The following is a 15,210-nucleotide window of genomic DNA, read 5'->3' on the forward strand; positions in this document are numbered from 1 at the left end:
GAGACAGCCGCAGGTGGCCCCCACAACCTGCTCTCTGCTGTGCCCACAACTCCTCCTCGACTCCAGCCTGGCCCCTGCCCCAGGCAGACTGGGGGCTCCACGGGGCTGTCTGCAGCCCCATTAATGCCTGGGTTGTCCTGCACTTTTTCCACGGCCGTCTTTGGGACTGAGGCTTCTTGTGCTGTTTCCCAGGTACCCGGCTGAGGCCTGGCATATAACGAACACTCGGTACATATCTGCGGGGGCATGTCCGTTGGAGCGGGGTGGGGGTCGTGCAGCATGTCCCTTAGATCAGGAGAGATGAGGGGTGAAGGGCACAAGTGTGGCAGTGCCCTGTGTCTCCAGGGGCCTTTAGAACCCGACCTTGGGCCGAGGGGGCAGCAGGGGCCGGGGCCCCAAGCCTTGGCTAGTGTGTCTTTGCATTCAGACGTGTTTTTTTTTTTTTTTTAAATTTTATCATTATTGTGATAAAATACATAAAACATTTGCCATTTTAATGTTTTAATGCACAATTCAGTGACATTAGTGACTTTTACAATGGTTTGCAGCCATCACCACTGTCCATTTCCACAGGTGTTCTGTCACCCCCGATGGAAACTCGGGAGCCCTGACCATGTAATGGTTAAACACTTGGCTGCTAACTGAAAGGTCAGCCATTCAAACTATCAGCTGTTCCATGGGAAAAGTTCTGGTGAGCTCCTGTAAAGATTACAGCCTAGGAAACCCTGTGGGGCAGGTCCACGCTGCCCTATAGGGGCTCTGTGAGTCGGAATCGACTCGATGGCACACATCAGTAACAACACACAGGAACTCAGCATCCCTTCAGCAGTAACTCTATCACTTCCTCCCCAGCCCCTGGTAACCACTGATCATGCAACAATTGGCCTTTTGTGACTGACTTATTCACTCAGCATCCTGTTTTCACGGTTCATCCGTGTAATACCATGTATCAGAGCTTCCTTTCTCTTTATGGCTGTATGTACCACATCTTGTTTATTCATTCATCAGATATATTTGCGATACAAGCCTAGAGGAAAGTGTTTGGCAGTGCCACACTGAGAAGTCACAGCCTCAGCCTCAAAGTGTTCTGCCTCTTGGAAGGCGAGCTATCCAGCATGTCTGTGTGAGGATTGCTTTTGGCTTGTTAAGCCACTTCTTACGCCCTGAAGTTTTCAGAAGTTCCTGAGAGCCAGAAATATCCGAAAATCTATTTAAACACCCATAATCATTTCTCCACCACAGGGTGAACAACACTTCCTTCTCCGACTTCCCTTTTCTCCCTTCCTTCCCTCCCTTCCTTTTCTTCCGCCTAACTTCCTTCCTCCCTCCTCCTCGTAGGTTCCTTCCATCCTTCCTCCTTCCCCTAACTTCCTTCCCTCCCTTCTCCTTCCCATAAGTTCCTTCCTTCCCTCTTCCTCCTCCTGATTTTCTTCTTCCCTCTTTCCCCAACCACCTTCCTTCCTTCCCTCCTTCCCCTAACTTCCTTCCCTCCTTCTTCCTTCCCCTGACTTTCTTCCGTCCTTCCTCCTTCCCCTGACTTCCTTCTTTCCCTCCTCCTTCCCCTAACTTCCTTCCCTCCTCATTCCCATAAGTTTCTCCCTTCCCTCCTGCTTCTCCTAACTTCCCTCTTTCCCTCCTCCTCCTCCTCCTGATTTTGTTCTTCCCTCTTTCCCCTAACCACCTTCCTTTCTTCTCTCTTCCTTCCCCTAACCTCCTTCCTTCTTGGCTGTGCTCCTGCCAGTCTGTGTATGACAACACCGTGCTGAGAGTTCGTGGTAAAGGGCGATTCCCTGTTTCACAGTTCACTCTCAAAGTGATGCTTTGGGGTCAGAAAAGTGAATCACATGTTGGGCAGGAACTTCATGGAGCTGATTTTAATCTAAATCCAGTGTTTAAACTGCTTTGTGGGGAAAAACGTGCCAGAGTCCTGGCTTGGTTTATTGTCATTGTTGTCCCTCTGCATTTTGATGGCCCAGTTTGGTAAGTGTGATGGGTTAGAATGAGTAAATGGTGAAATCCCATTTGGTCTTTGCAGGTCAGAAGTGTGAAGGACTTTTAGACATGATATGGTTAATCAACCATAGATCCTGGGATATTGGAATTAAAGACCAGTGTCCACGGCCTTCCATCCCCCAACACAATTCTCTAGACTCAAAAGCCGTCTGCTGTTGGATCCAAGCTCCTGATGCCTTTATTATACAGTCCTAGCTGTCTTAGAGCTTTGAATCCCCAGCATAAAGCGAGCAGGTCCAAAAGTAATCGATGGGCATTTCCAGACAATCTCAGAGTACTGGAGGGCTCCTCCACGGGGCAGACCTCTGAGGAGGAGCTTCAGGTAGAATCTGGGGAGCCTGTTCTTTCCCCTGGGGGTTCATAAACCAAAAAACCAAGCCCAGTGCCGTCGAGGCAATTCTGACTCATAGCGACCCTGTAGGACAGAGTAGAACTGCCCCATAGAGTTTCCAAGGAGCACCTGGCAGATTCAAACTGCCGACCCTTTGGTTAGCAGCCGTAGCACTTAACCACTACGCCACTGGGGGTTCATGCATCAAGTACATTTGCTCTGTTTTATAAAACATTCAGAGCGCACCCTTTGAGGTACTCGTGGGTACCTTTTCACCTCTAATTGCCAAAAACACGCCTCGTGATTGAGAGAATGTGGAATCGTTGGCTCACGATTCTGCCTCCTTTCTCCTGGCTAGATTACAACCGGCTACAACCTGGAGGACGACCGCTGCGAGTGCGTGGCTCTGCAGGACTTCAGGGCTGGGGAGCAGGTGGGTTTCCCATTGGGGCTCACAGATGTGGAGCAGCGAGGAGCGCGGGGGTGGTACTGTGCTGCTGGTCCTTTTTTAAACGGCATTTAACTTGGACTTCTATTTAGGAATATTTATTTTCCAGACCACATCTTGAGACCTAAAGCTGTAATTAAACATACTGTGCTTTGAATTGGACCTTTGCGTCCACAAAGAAAAAAAGATTTAAAATCAATTTTTTGTACAGTTGACCTAATATTTCTAACGCTGTCAGTGGGAAATAAATTTGGGGTTATAACATTAAAACAGTTTTCAGTTGCATAAATGGCTTTGTTCTCATTTCCTTTCTATTGATGAGAACCTTCTTCATAAAGCGGCAGTATTCAGGTGGCAGAAATACAAGAGAATCAGGAACCATAAGACCTGTCTTGTACTTTCACTTTAATCTGTGAATTTTTCTCCTTAATAATTTGAATGGGGGCAGGGTTAAGCTTTTCATGAAGTTTGAAAATATGCATCTATAAAGACCTGCATTATATCTATCAGTCTTATGAATAAGCATGTAGTACAAAAAACAGAACCAAAATAGACCAGAGACATTCCAGTTGAAACAAAATGAAAAATACTAGTCTCACAAAGCACTGATCTGCTATTCCTGCGGGGGAGCTCACGAATCCCCCGTCTGCGAGGTGCAGACTTGCCACCAGACCTAGGACTGAATTTCTGACGGTCATTGCTTTCACCTCTTGACTATGGTAGATTTTAAACTTCAGCCTTCATGTAATAGCCTTGCTGTCCCTTAGAAGAAGTGGATTATGAGAAAGGCCCTGTGACCCCAGGTCATCTGTGTGCTAGTCAGGCCTCCTCCCTCAGCCGGGGCTTCCCAGGCCCTCCCCTCCCCTCACCGTGCTATAGTGGACGAGGGGGCACTTCCTCACTCCACCTCAGAGAGTCTGGGAAGTCAGGAAAATTGCCCACCTTGCTGAAATTTCACCCTAGCTGCGCGCGCAATCCACAAAGTGGGCGGAGAGTTATTTCATGGCTGTTTTGTTTCATTTGTGTAAAGTAGCATTAAATAAATAAGGAGGAACCCTTGGCCTGCTCTGAATGGCTGTTAGATTTGTTTTATGTCTCTCTGTTTTTTTTCTTTGCTGCATCTCAGATTTACATTTTTTATGGCACTCGGTCAAATGCAGAGTTTGTGATCCACAGTGGTTTTTTCTTTGACAATAATTCGCACGACAGAGTGAAAATAAAGCTCGGAGTGAGTAAAAGTGACAGGCTGTACGCTATGAAGGCTGAGGTCTTGGCTCGCGCTGGCATCCCCACGTACGTAGAAAAAAAGTGGTCAGCTCTTTCCTGTGCCACTTGAAATATTTCCAGTTGCATAGCACTTAATTGGTGTGTTAATAAAACTTCTCTACGGTAGTTCATTTTAATCCCTTTCTCCTTGTTGCACAGCGAATTTAAGCCATTGAGATGCGTGGTGATTGAGGAGCGATCTCAGATAAACATAACCTGTCGTTGGGAGCACTCACAGGCAGTTCCAGGGGCACAGCCTGAAACCCTCATTACCTTAAATAAGTGCTTTGGTATCATGAGTGTCTTTCACCTTGAAAAGGTTAATGGCCTGGATCAATTTGTTTCATTTAGTTCTTTGCCAGCAGGAGTTTCTGTAACGAATTCCTGATCCTCAGTGATTTCAAGGATTTCTGGTTACATTCTTTAAGATTTTCTAGCATTTGAGGTGCAAAAAGAGACAGAAGACAGAATGATGATTTATTAGTTCTCCGGTGAACGGAGGAACCACTCTTAATGAAAATGGGTTATCCAGACCTTTTTTATTGAACTTGTCAATATTTGATTAATGATTAAAATGTGAACTCAACATAAATTATCATTAATATTTTTTAAGAATCATGAGTACGTTTAATTCTCTTAATGTGTTATACGCAACCTGAGATTAAAGCTATTAGATTAGAGGAAAACTGACAGAGACGGTGGCCTCTGAGTTCAGCAGCCCATGCCGTCTGCATTTTGCGAGGACTGCAAGTTGTGCTGTTGTCGTTCAGACCAGGAGGCTCCGCTGTCCGTGAAGACGGCCACACGTGCTGCAGATTGAGGGGTTCACTCGGGAGCAAGCAGGCACCTGCTGCAGGGTGACTGATCTTGCTTCCTGCTTTTGTCAGTTCCAGTGTGTTCGCGCTACATTTCACGGAGCCTCCCATCTCTGCCCAGCTTCTGGCTTTTCTCCGAGTGTTCTGCATGACCGAAGGTAAGTCATTTCAGGGGGGAAAGGGGCTCCTTTTCATAAAGCGTGAAGCGCAGGAATTCAGGTTAAAGGTAAAATGGCTTAAAAAGAAAGCAGTCTGTGGGAGGAAGTAAGATGGCCACACTAGAGGAAAAGACATTGATCCGTTTACTCTGGAAATACTTTATTAAATCCTCCACGTGTTGTCTGTGTTCATTCGTAATAAACAAATAATTCGGAACTGGATTGGAAGAAAACGTAACACCTCTTGATTACCTAAGTGTATCAAAATTCCACCTTTGTGGAAGGAAGTTTTTTGGTGTCCCTTAGAGTGTGTAAGTATCCTTATGTTACCTAGAGCGGCTGATGGCCACTTGACTCCATGAAGCCCCGCGGTCAGCGATAGGGTTTGTAGACCAGGTGCACAACTCTGTTTGTTAACAGCTCTGTATTCTGAGTTGGAAATTGCCACCAAGCTTAATGCCAGGCATCCTGTAAATAGCATTGCAACCCGAGTCTGTGTGGAACACGGTTCGCTTCCGTCTGCAGCCTCGTATCTTAGGCACAGATACCTCAGTCTGTGCACTGAGCAGCCATCCTCATATTTGCTGAAGACAGGTCATTGGGGTTCTTGTCATGAGATTCGTTGTGTTTTCATTTGTCATCCAAAAATGTACTTCTCCGATTCCCTGGTCTTGAGCTTTCATTTTTAGTTCTGTTTGTGTGTCTCCTGGGCAGAACAGACTGGGTAGGAATGAGCGAATGAATGAGTGCATAACTCATGGACAGGTGTCCTGGAGAGGGGCACCCGAGCGCCAGGGAAAGGGCAGCTGTGGTCCCAGCAGTTGGTCCTCGCCCTGGGGCGTGGCTGTGCTCCCTCTCTGCAGTGTGGATCCAGGGAGAGGTGCTGTGCTGCCTGAGAGCAGGCTGGGTGTCATGACGGAGGGGGAGAAACTTAGTCTGTAAGCAAGCAGGGGGGGGGGGGGGGCGATCCAAACACCAACCACAGAGCCCACCCAGCTGTGGTCTAGAGACTGTCCCCCAAAAGCACTTGTATAGCTACAGATGCACCATGATTTCAGGGTGGGCTGTGGGTGGTCTTTGTGCTTTGGTAGTGGCTTATCAGCTCTATTTAGTGAACAGGAGCTAAGGGGTCACGTGAGCTTCCCTCGCATACAGTATAGACAGAATTGGATGTTAGTGTTCATGTCCTCGAGGAGCCTGTAATTAGGAGAGTTGGTGGGCTGATGCTCCCTGTATTTACGGAGCACCTGCCATATGCCAGGTGTGATGCCACAGGTGGCACATAACAGGGGTCATCAGCAGCCCTGTAAGGTAGGTGCTCCCCTTTTCCCGATGGGGAAGCTCCAGTTCAGAGAGGGGAGTTACAACGGCCAGGGTCACTCAGCTAGCAAGTGAAGACCCTGACTCAGAACCTAGCTCTCTTAACTCCAGAGCCAGGGCCCCAAACATCCCACGTTGGTTCCCGGCTGGTTTGCAGGTAATATAATCGGTGGAGGAGGGTCTTAGTACTCAAAGGGTCTGGAGGAAACAGTGCTTGAGTTAGACCTGAGAACGTAGCTACTCTTTAGGCTTGGCTGAGAAGGAGGGGAGCTGTGGGGACAAGGACTACAAGGACATTCCCAGTAGAAGGAGGAGCTTGAACCCGGAGCCAGGCTGAGGAGCCTCCTTTCTGCTCTTGCTGCCCTCAGAGTGACGACACACTCCCCTGGTAGGTGGGCCGGAGGACAGCTGAGGCGCCACCATGAGGACCGGGGAGACCCAGGGCACGGCTAGTAGTAGCCTCATAGGTCTGTTAGAAGAAAGCCTGGATGGCAACGAACTCCGGAAGCATATTCTTTCCCTCCAGTGTTGCGGACGGTCTGGTGGCGACACTGTCTTCTTCCCCGATTGTAGGTTACATTTCTCCAGGAGTGTGAAACGAGCCTAGTTTCACTGCTAAAAAGTAGCAGGGAAGGAAAGTTTTGGCTTCCTACCCCCTCGGCTTTCCAGCTTTGAAGATAAGACTTAGGCGGGTTGAGGAAGAAAGCCAAAATAGCAACCGTAAGTGTTTGGGGCACCTAGAAAGAAATGTCCAGCACTAAGGCGGCGTTTTCCCATATTCACTGCATCACAAACAGAGTACAAACTGAAGGATCAAAATCTAAAAACGCTGAATTTTGTCCTGATCTTTTGCGAACAAATATGACTTAATACATTCGTTTTTTGAACCTTAGATTAACTTATACTTAAAAAAAAAAAAAAACTGCTTGAATCGTTTTAGGACCATTGATTCTCTGTAGTCATAGAAAGACAGTTTGTCATGTCAAGACAATCGATGCATTCTTTGAATTACTCTAACTAGCACTTTATTAGTGGGGCTTGCTGGCAGCAGACGTGCGTCCACTGAATTGTAAATAGTGACAGCTGTGGGACATTTTGCTCTGAAAGCGATACTGTCTCATAATTGCATCAGAAGCGTGGGTGTATTTCCTGAGCTTGAACAGGACTGGTGTGTTTGAGTCTTTTGGAGATAATGTCCTCGGAGCGTTTGCTGAATTCTTTCCTTTTCTTAAATATTTTGGAAGGTAATTGAGATGTTCACTTGTAATTCCTATTTAAATTCCTGACAAGTGAGATATGTAGGCAAATGTTTCACTAACTAAGAATTTTATAGTTGATTTTCTTGTTTCTTTGTTTTTGTGCCTTCCTTGTTATAAGGTAAAGTAAACTGTTTTGTCAGGTCAACCCCTGGAATAAGTACCAATCAGGTTTAAGTTTAGAAGGGTCACTGGATTGTCAGAACGGGTGTTGGTTTGTTCTGTTTGCATTGCCCACCTAAACGTCTTCTTCAGTTGGTGTGACTGAGCTCATGGCTAGCGAAAAGGGTATTGTCGCAGCAAGGAATGTGTCACATAGATTGTCTTTAAGATGTGTTAGGAAACGGTCAGAAGGCGCTCAGTTTCCCTCATAGAACAGTGGAAAACAGAGTGCTATGCTAAGGCTTGATCTGGATTCCCGATAGAGATGGTGCTGCCCCTTCTTCCTGCCCAGACCCCTCGCTGTAACCCTGCATTGGAGAGCCTAGAGCCCGGCTGATCGATCGGGGAGAGCTTTTAACCCTGGGAAATGGCATTGTTGGAAAAGACGTTTTCTAAGGTGGATTGCTTATCAAAATGAAAAGTACTGCTGTTTTTTCCCCCTAACAGATTGCTATCTGTGTTTCTTGTAGAAGAATTGAAAGAACATTTGCTAGGAGACAATGCTATCGATAGAATCTTCACCTTGGGTAACTCTGAATTTCCTGTTAGCTGGGACAATGAAGTCAAACTTTGGACATTTCTTGAAGATAGAGCGTCGCTTCTTTTAAAAACTTACAAAACAACTATTGAGGTAATTAGAGTGGATCAGTGGGGATTGGCACTATGTCCTGTTTTTAAAGATTTTAACAAGATTCTTTCCTAAATGTAAATTACTTTACACCTTCAGCAAAATAGTCATGTATGTGATGTTTTTTTATTCAACATGTTAATATTTTCCTATTTAAAATGTTTCCCAGAAAACCCATTGCATCTAGTCAATTCTGACTCATAGCAACCCTGTAGGACAGAGTAGAACTGCCCTGTAGGGTTCCCAAGGCTGTAAATCCTTATGGAAGCAAACTGCCACATCTTTCTCCCACGGAGCAGCTGGTGGGTTCAAACCACTGACCTTCTGCTTAGCAGCCGAGCACTTCACCACTGCACCACAAAGGCTCCCTTCTAAAATGTTTACGCTTACCAAAAAAACTGCTATTGAGGCATTGTTGATTCAGAGACAAATTTTTTTAAATTTCTGATTCATATGATACCGCAAATAGTTTTTATTTGTGCTTTCAAAATTTACCTTCGTGCCACGGACTTCAAATACTTCTTTCCCATCCATCCGTCTGTCTGTCCATCTATCCATCCATCCATCCACCATACACCCACCATCCAGCCAGCCAGGCATGGAGCCCTGGACTGCATCAGTGCACACCAGACAGAATGGTTTCAAACATGGGCAAGTCCTCCATTTGAGTTAGGCTTTTTTTTCCACTTTTTTGTTTTGTAACAGTTTTCTTGTGGTGCCATTCACATACAACAAAATCCACCCTTTTTAAGCATACAGTTTGATGCAAGTGTGTAGTCAGACGACCAAGTTTTAGAGTGTGCCCATCACCCCCAGAAGTTCCCTTGTGCCTCCACCCCAGCAACAGCTGATCCACCTCCTGCCATTTTAGTTTTGCTGGTTGATACTTCTTACCATGACTTTTCCTCGTGTTTATCTTCCAGGAAGACAAGGCCTTCCTGAAAGGCCATGACCTTTCCATTCGGGCTACAATGGCCGTCAAGTTGCGATTAGGCGAGAAGGAGATCTTGGAGAGGGCAGTGAAGAGTGCGGCTGTGAACCGGGAGTACTACCGCAGACAGCTGGCGGAGCGGGCCCCGCTCCCCAAGTACGAGGAGAGCGCCCTGGGGCTGCTGGAGAGCAGCGTGGCCGACTCCAGGCTCCCCCTCGTCCTGAGAAACCTCGAGGAGGAGGAGGAGGAGAGCGGCGTGCAGGAGGCCTTAACCATCAAAGAGGCCGTCAGCAGAGCAAAGGCGGCTGAAAATGGGCTCGTCAATGGTGTGAACTCTGTCCCCAACGGGACCAGGTCAGAAAACGGAAACTTGAATCCAGAAGAAAGTCAAAGTGGGGTTGGAGACGCCAAAGACTCCCCCTCAGACAGCACCGAGGAGGCCAAAGAGTAGCCGAGGTGAAGCTCCACCTGCGGGAAGTTCAGCTCGGCCGACGCTGACACACAGTCCACTTACATCGCTGTGTTTCCTTGTTGACGTTTTTCTTTCTGCAGAGAGGAAAATATGTTTTTGCTGCTTTATATAAAAAATGATTTTTTTAAGTTATTTAAGAAATCTAGCTTCCCTTTCGATTAAGATTGCCATCTTGCTTCCAGGCAAAGCAAACAAGTGAAACGGCCACAACAGAGGGGAGAGGTTCCTTGGGAAGATCCCACAGACCCACATCCCTGGGAAAGAGTTTGGTCTCCATCTGCCGGTCATCTGTGTGACCAGAGCCACGCTTGCCCCACCTCCTGCCAGCAGGCACCCCTGGCGGGACTCTGGGTGTTAGGCGTTAAGGTGGGGGAGCACACGGCAGAAAACGGGGTTCAGGTGAAGACGCTTTAGAGTCTGGGCAAAATCTCTTTTTTTTTCCTTGAAAAATAACACCCCAGAACCAAAAGAAAAAGTAAGGTGGCAACCTTATTTTTAATAGTTTTAAATGTTAATGATAACCCTAATTATATAAAAATATATATATACACACATATATATACACCTAGTGATTTCTAAAGATTTGTTTACTTTCTGTGTTTTACTGTGTAAAGAACTCGCCCTTTCTCCTTGAATCAGAGCAGGGCACTGCTCCCTCCCCAGATTTAAATGTCGCTCTGAGCAGGAAGCGATACCTGTGACTTCCAGCCTTGGTGATGGAGGGCTGGAAAGCAGGCAGGTAACCACAGCCTTGCGTGGCCCTGTCCACAGTGAGGCAGTTCCTGGCTTTTCTGGTTTTCTCAACAAGCTAGAGATTTTCAAAGCTACACTTTTGACTAAAAACCCTTATTAAAAGGAAAATGTGATTAATATTTTTGTCTATTCCTTTTCTTTGGCGTGGGACAGGCCCTTTGTGTCGAGCTTTTATGCAAACCATCTTAGGTATTCCCTGAGCAGGTTTTGAACCTTGACATGGTGTGCCAAGCACCGCCCTCACTGCTGGGAAAGGGAGGTGGTGGAAGCCAGTGCCCTGGGCAAGGCTTGCATCAGCTCGTCGCCATCCGGAGCCTGGGGCGCTCCTGCGGGCAGAGGGGCAGCAGGCAGGCAGGCAGAGGAGCACTGAGGTTTGGGGGGAAGTAAAAGGCATAGGATAGTGTCTGGGGGTGGGGGGCTATGCCCAGAAAGCCACTAATCTCAGGTTAATGGTCGCCCGTGTTCCCCACCACAGATGCCCACGGCGCCGGCGTTCCTTACTACGGACGTTCACGTTGCCGCTCGTGCCCAGTGAAGTAGACCACTTATTTTGAACAACATACGTCACTTTGCCCAGGTTTCGATGAACAGCGCTGCACAGCAGGGAGCCTTAGGAGTGTCCTGGGTTTGTCCTTGGAGAAGACACAGCTCTGCTCCAGCCTCTCCTGAGGCTTTGGATTAATTTTTTTTAAGGCATTGCCTTAGCGCTCAGCAGGGGAAGCTGATGTGCTGCGCTGAGCACTCCTGGTGAGCCTCATTTTCACTGAGGTTGGTAACGGTTATTGACATTAGGATGGCTGTATCTTTCCCACTTGGACGCGGTTGATGGGTGTGCAATTTGAGCTTATTAATAAGAGGATACACGTGTCTGCTAGCTCTCCTATCACCTTCTACCTGAGATACTTTACCAAAAATATTGAATAGTCAGTGAAGCTTACATATTATTTTCCAGAAGGCAGAAGCACCGTGGTACTTGAGGAGTTGTCCACTCTGGTACAGAAGCCCCAGAGACCAGAATTTTCATGACTACATAATCTCTCTGTAAATCTGTTTTCTCATTGGATTAAAAGTTTCCAAGCCTAATATTAAAAAACATAGCTGAAAAAATACATACAGTCCAAATGTACAATAGCACCATGGGATCGAGGAGTTTCCAAAATACTTGATGAGCAAGATTCAGGTTCAGATGGAGTTGAAAGAGCACTGGCCTGGGAGTCAGAATTCCTACATTCTAGACTGAGTTCCACCGTGAAGGAGGGCTGTAACGTCCACTCTGTGAGCTTCCTTCCGTTCCTTCGTTTACTTGTAAGATGAAAGGATGGCGTAATCAAAAGTCCCTGCTTAGAAATTCAGAGACTGTTACTTTGGCAATTAATGCTCAGTCAGCGAGGTATGTCCGTTAAAGTTATTGGCCCAAAAGTGATTGTACAGGTCATGCTTCCTGTCGCGTCAACGGTAGCCTATGTGTTTGTGATGTAAGTGTGGCGCTCATGAGAACAGAACCTTGTCGATGTCAGAAGATAAAGTATCTATTTAACAGTTGTTGTTAGGTGCTGTCGAGTTGGTTCCAATTCATAGCAACCCTAATGTACAACAGAACGAAACACTGCCCGGTCCTGCACCATCCTCACAGTCGTCATTATGCGAGAGCCCATCGTTGGAGCCACTATGTCATTCCATCTCTTTGACGGTCTTTTTCTTTTTTGCTCACTTTCTGCTTTACCAAGCATGATGTCCTTCTCCAGGGACTGGTCCCTCCTGAGTACGTGTCCAAAGTAAGCGAGACAAAGTAGTACTTTTCTGACTTGGGTAGAATTGCCCTAAAATGACTCCTTAAGGTTGGTGAGACCATAGCGCGTATTAGTCGTTGTCTCTGCCCTATTACAATTCAGCAGGCAGTGCTGCCTGCACAACACTTGGAGCTACAACTTAAAGCATTTGAAAATGGAGGAAAAGTGATTAAATTGGCATTGAAGAACCCTCATTGCCATCTGTCATGAAAATAGACCTTTCAAATCATTTGTAAGTTTACTTTCTCCCTATTGCTTTTGGATAAGAGGCTGTTGAGGCTGGTCGTTGGAAACACGCCAGGTTCTGCTTCTGTTTCGTTAGCTCTATGTGTTATTTGTGTAAACAGTTAGCAATTAGACTTCACCAGCCTCGAAAACCACCCAGTTTTTCTTGCAGACTGGCAGTTGATAGGTGATTTCCCCTCAGTAGTTTCTAGAATAGACTCTCTAGAAGATGTATTCATTTATTTATTTTAGAGAGAGAGAATGGGGTAAGATATTGAAACTATTCGGAGGTCCCCAATCCAGAATTACAGGGTTGTGCTATAATAAACCTGTACTTAAACATGGGGGAAGTCAATTTTTCATAAATTGTCACTTACTGTATTTTTTGGTGGTAAATATGTACACGTTGGAATGAAATAAGAAAATGATCCAGTGACTTGAGGTCAGAACTAAAATGGCCCTGGCTGTAAGGAAAAGAGGGAATCAGTTAGTGTGGTCTGGGAGGTGAGTTTCAGGGAGCCCACAACCTGCAGTGTCGACTTCAGCTGTGGCTACAGTGAGCAGCTCTTTATAGGGTATGCTGTGCTGTGTTCATATATTATTGATCTGGCAGAATGAATATTAGGGGTATAGCTGATAACCTGACCCAAGAATTTGGCTCGCTTTTCTTTAAATGTCAATTTCAGGTAGGTATAGAGTGGAATCCAGTAACCTCATTAAGGGTCACCCTGCTCTTTTAATCAGTAGCGTCTTATATAATGTATTCGTGGAATTCTGTGTGTAAATTGAATTTGAGTAAGTGGAATTGTATTTTAAACGCACTGGCGAACCTGTTATTTAAATGAAGCTGCAGTGCTGGTCCTGGGTGTGCTGGGCTGGAGGGAGGGAGACCCAGTGGGGACATGATCCCTGTCGTCAGGGATTTAAAGAACTGTCACGTGAAGGAGGGATGGCTTACTCCGCGTCTGTCCAGAAGGCACAGCCAGGGCAGTGGGTCGGGAGGCAGGTTCCAGCCATGAGGAAGCACTTTCCAAGTGGGCGGTGATTGAGAGGACTTGAGCTGGCTGAGGTGGACACAGACAGGCCAGCGGGCATCAGTGCTTTGGTGGGCGACCCTGAGCCAGCAGGAGAGGGCGTTCTGAATGTCTGGCTCTCTCAGCTGATTCTTCATCTTACGGAGTGCTGGGAGGCAGGCGTGGTGGCCAAGAACTTCATCTCTGCAACACGTAGACCTGGGTTCACAACACAGCCCTGCCGCTCTCCTGGTGAGCAACCTAGGCCAGGAGCTTATATTTTGGTACCTCCTTTTTTTGTAGGGCATGCAGGAGCCCTGGTGGCACGGTGGTTAAAGCACTCTTCTGCTAATGGAAAGGTCAGAGGGTTCGAACCCACCAGTCGCTGGGTTCAGGAGAAAGATGTGGCAGTCTCCTTCCGTAAAGAACTACCTGTGAGGTGGTTCTGCTCTTCAGGATCGCCATGAGTCAGGAGCAACTTGACGGCAGCGGGTTTGGTCTTTGGCTTGGGTAGGGCATACGTGTCAGGTTCCTTGCCTTTAGCTGGTCTTGGGAGGACCCGGTGAGGTAATGGAGATAAAAGCTGGCAGAGTGTCGCAGTCAGCTCAGCACTCAGAGGATGTTGTTGTGAGCCGATGTCGAGTCACCCCGATTCATGGTGACCCCCCGCACAACAGGAGGAAAAGCTGCCTGGTCCTGCACCATCCCTGTGATCAGTTATGGATTGGACCATTGTGATCCACAGGGTTTTCATTGGCCAATTTGCAGAAGTAGATCTCCAGGCCTTTCTTCCTAGCCTGTCTTAGACTGGAAGTTCTGTTGCAATCTGTCCAGCATCGTAGCGACATGCAGGCCTCCACGGACAGGTGGCGGTTGTCTGTGAGGCGCGTTGGTTGGGAACGGGCCCTGAGTCTACCGCAGGGAAGGTGAGCATTCTACCACTGAGCCACCGCTGTCCCCCAGTAAATGTCAGTTATTACTATTTTCTAAGTCTGAGCTACTCCAGGAGGCAGAAAGTATTAGTGGGCTGAGGGTGGGCAAAATTATCCCTCCTCTGCAGGCAGGCAGCTGGCACCTGTCCACTGATTCAAGAGCTTCAGACCTGGGCTTGGCAGCTGTTGCTCTTGATGCGATGCTAGATTCTGGGACGACTTCGGAGTGAGAACCCTTCCTGCCCTCGCGGTGGTGAGGCAGGCGTGTGGGCAAGTAAACGTAAAACCATGGCAGGGTGCGCTGGCTTCCGTAAGAGGGGGGCTCTGTGCTCTGGCCCTCAGGGAAAAAGCAGTAGTGGAGGAGGTAGCGCTGACTGGACTCCCAGGGGCTGGTTATGAGCATGTGGAGGTGGGCACGGAGCCCCAGAGCCACGAGGAGGACGGGCCAGTGTGTACAGGGGGCCGAGCAGTTCCGGCTCCCGGGAGACGTCCTTCCGGAGGCTCTGATTCCTAAAGACTGCTGAATGCCTGGGACCTGGGAGGAGAGCTCCCTTACGTATCTTGTAACGAGTAAGCTTCTTCAGGCGCAGAAGATGCAGCAGTTGCCAGTTCCTTTTAACACAGAGGCCACCGTTGATACATGCCTTAGAAATGAGACAAAAATGCACAGAAGCAGGGCTTATGGAGTCGGGGAGGT

General features: G+C 47.5%; 1 protein-coding gene across 4 annotated transcripts in view; it reads left to right on the forward strand.

Annotated features, from left to right (window-relative positions):
- Positions 1-10,670, forward strand: part of SETD3 (SET domain containing 3, actin histidine methyltransferase) — a 99,635-nt gene extending 88,965 nt beyond the window's left edge. For all 4 annotated transcript variants that reach the window (XM_049899557.1, XM_049899553.1, XM_049899556.1 and 1 more), the window contains 5 exons: positions 2,703-2,777; positions 3,919-4,085; positions 4,946-5,031; positions 8,240-8,400; positions 9,321-10,670. In XM_049899557.1, the coding sequence (XP_049755514.1) occupies positions 2,703-2,777; positions 3,919-4,085; positions 4,946-5,031; positions 8,240-8,400; positions 9,321-9,779 (948 nt within the window). In that variant the 3' untranslated portion in view covers positions 9,780-10,670. The remainder of the gene's footprint in view (positions 1-2,702; positions 2,778-3,918; positions 4,086-4,945; positions 5,032-8,239; positions 8,401-9,320) is intronic.
- The last annotated feature ends 4,540 nt before the right edge of the window (positions 10,671-15,210 follow it).

This window comes from Elephas maximus, chromosome 10 (assembly GCF_024166365.1).
Source record: "Elephas maximus indicus isolate mEleMax1 chromosome 10, mEleMax1 primary haplotype, whole genome shotgun sequence".
Lineage (NCBI taxonomy): Eukaryota > Metazoa > Chordata > Mammalia > Proboscidea > Elephantidae > Elephas > Elephas maximus.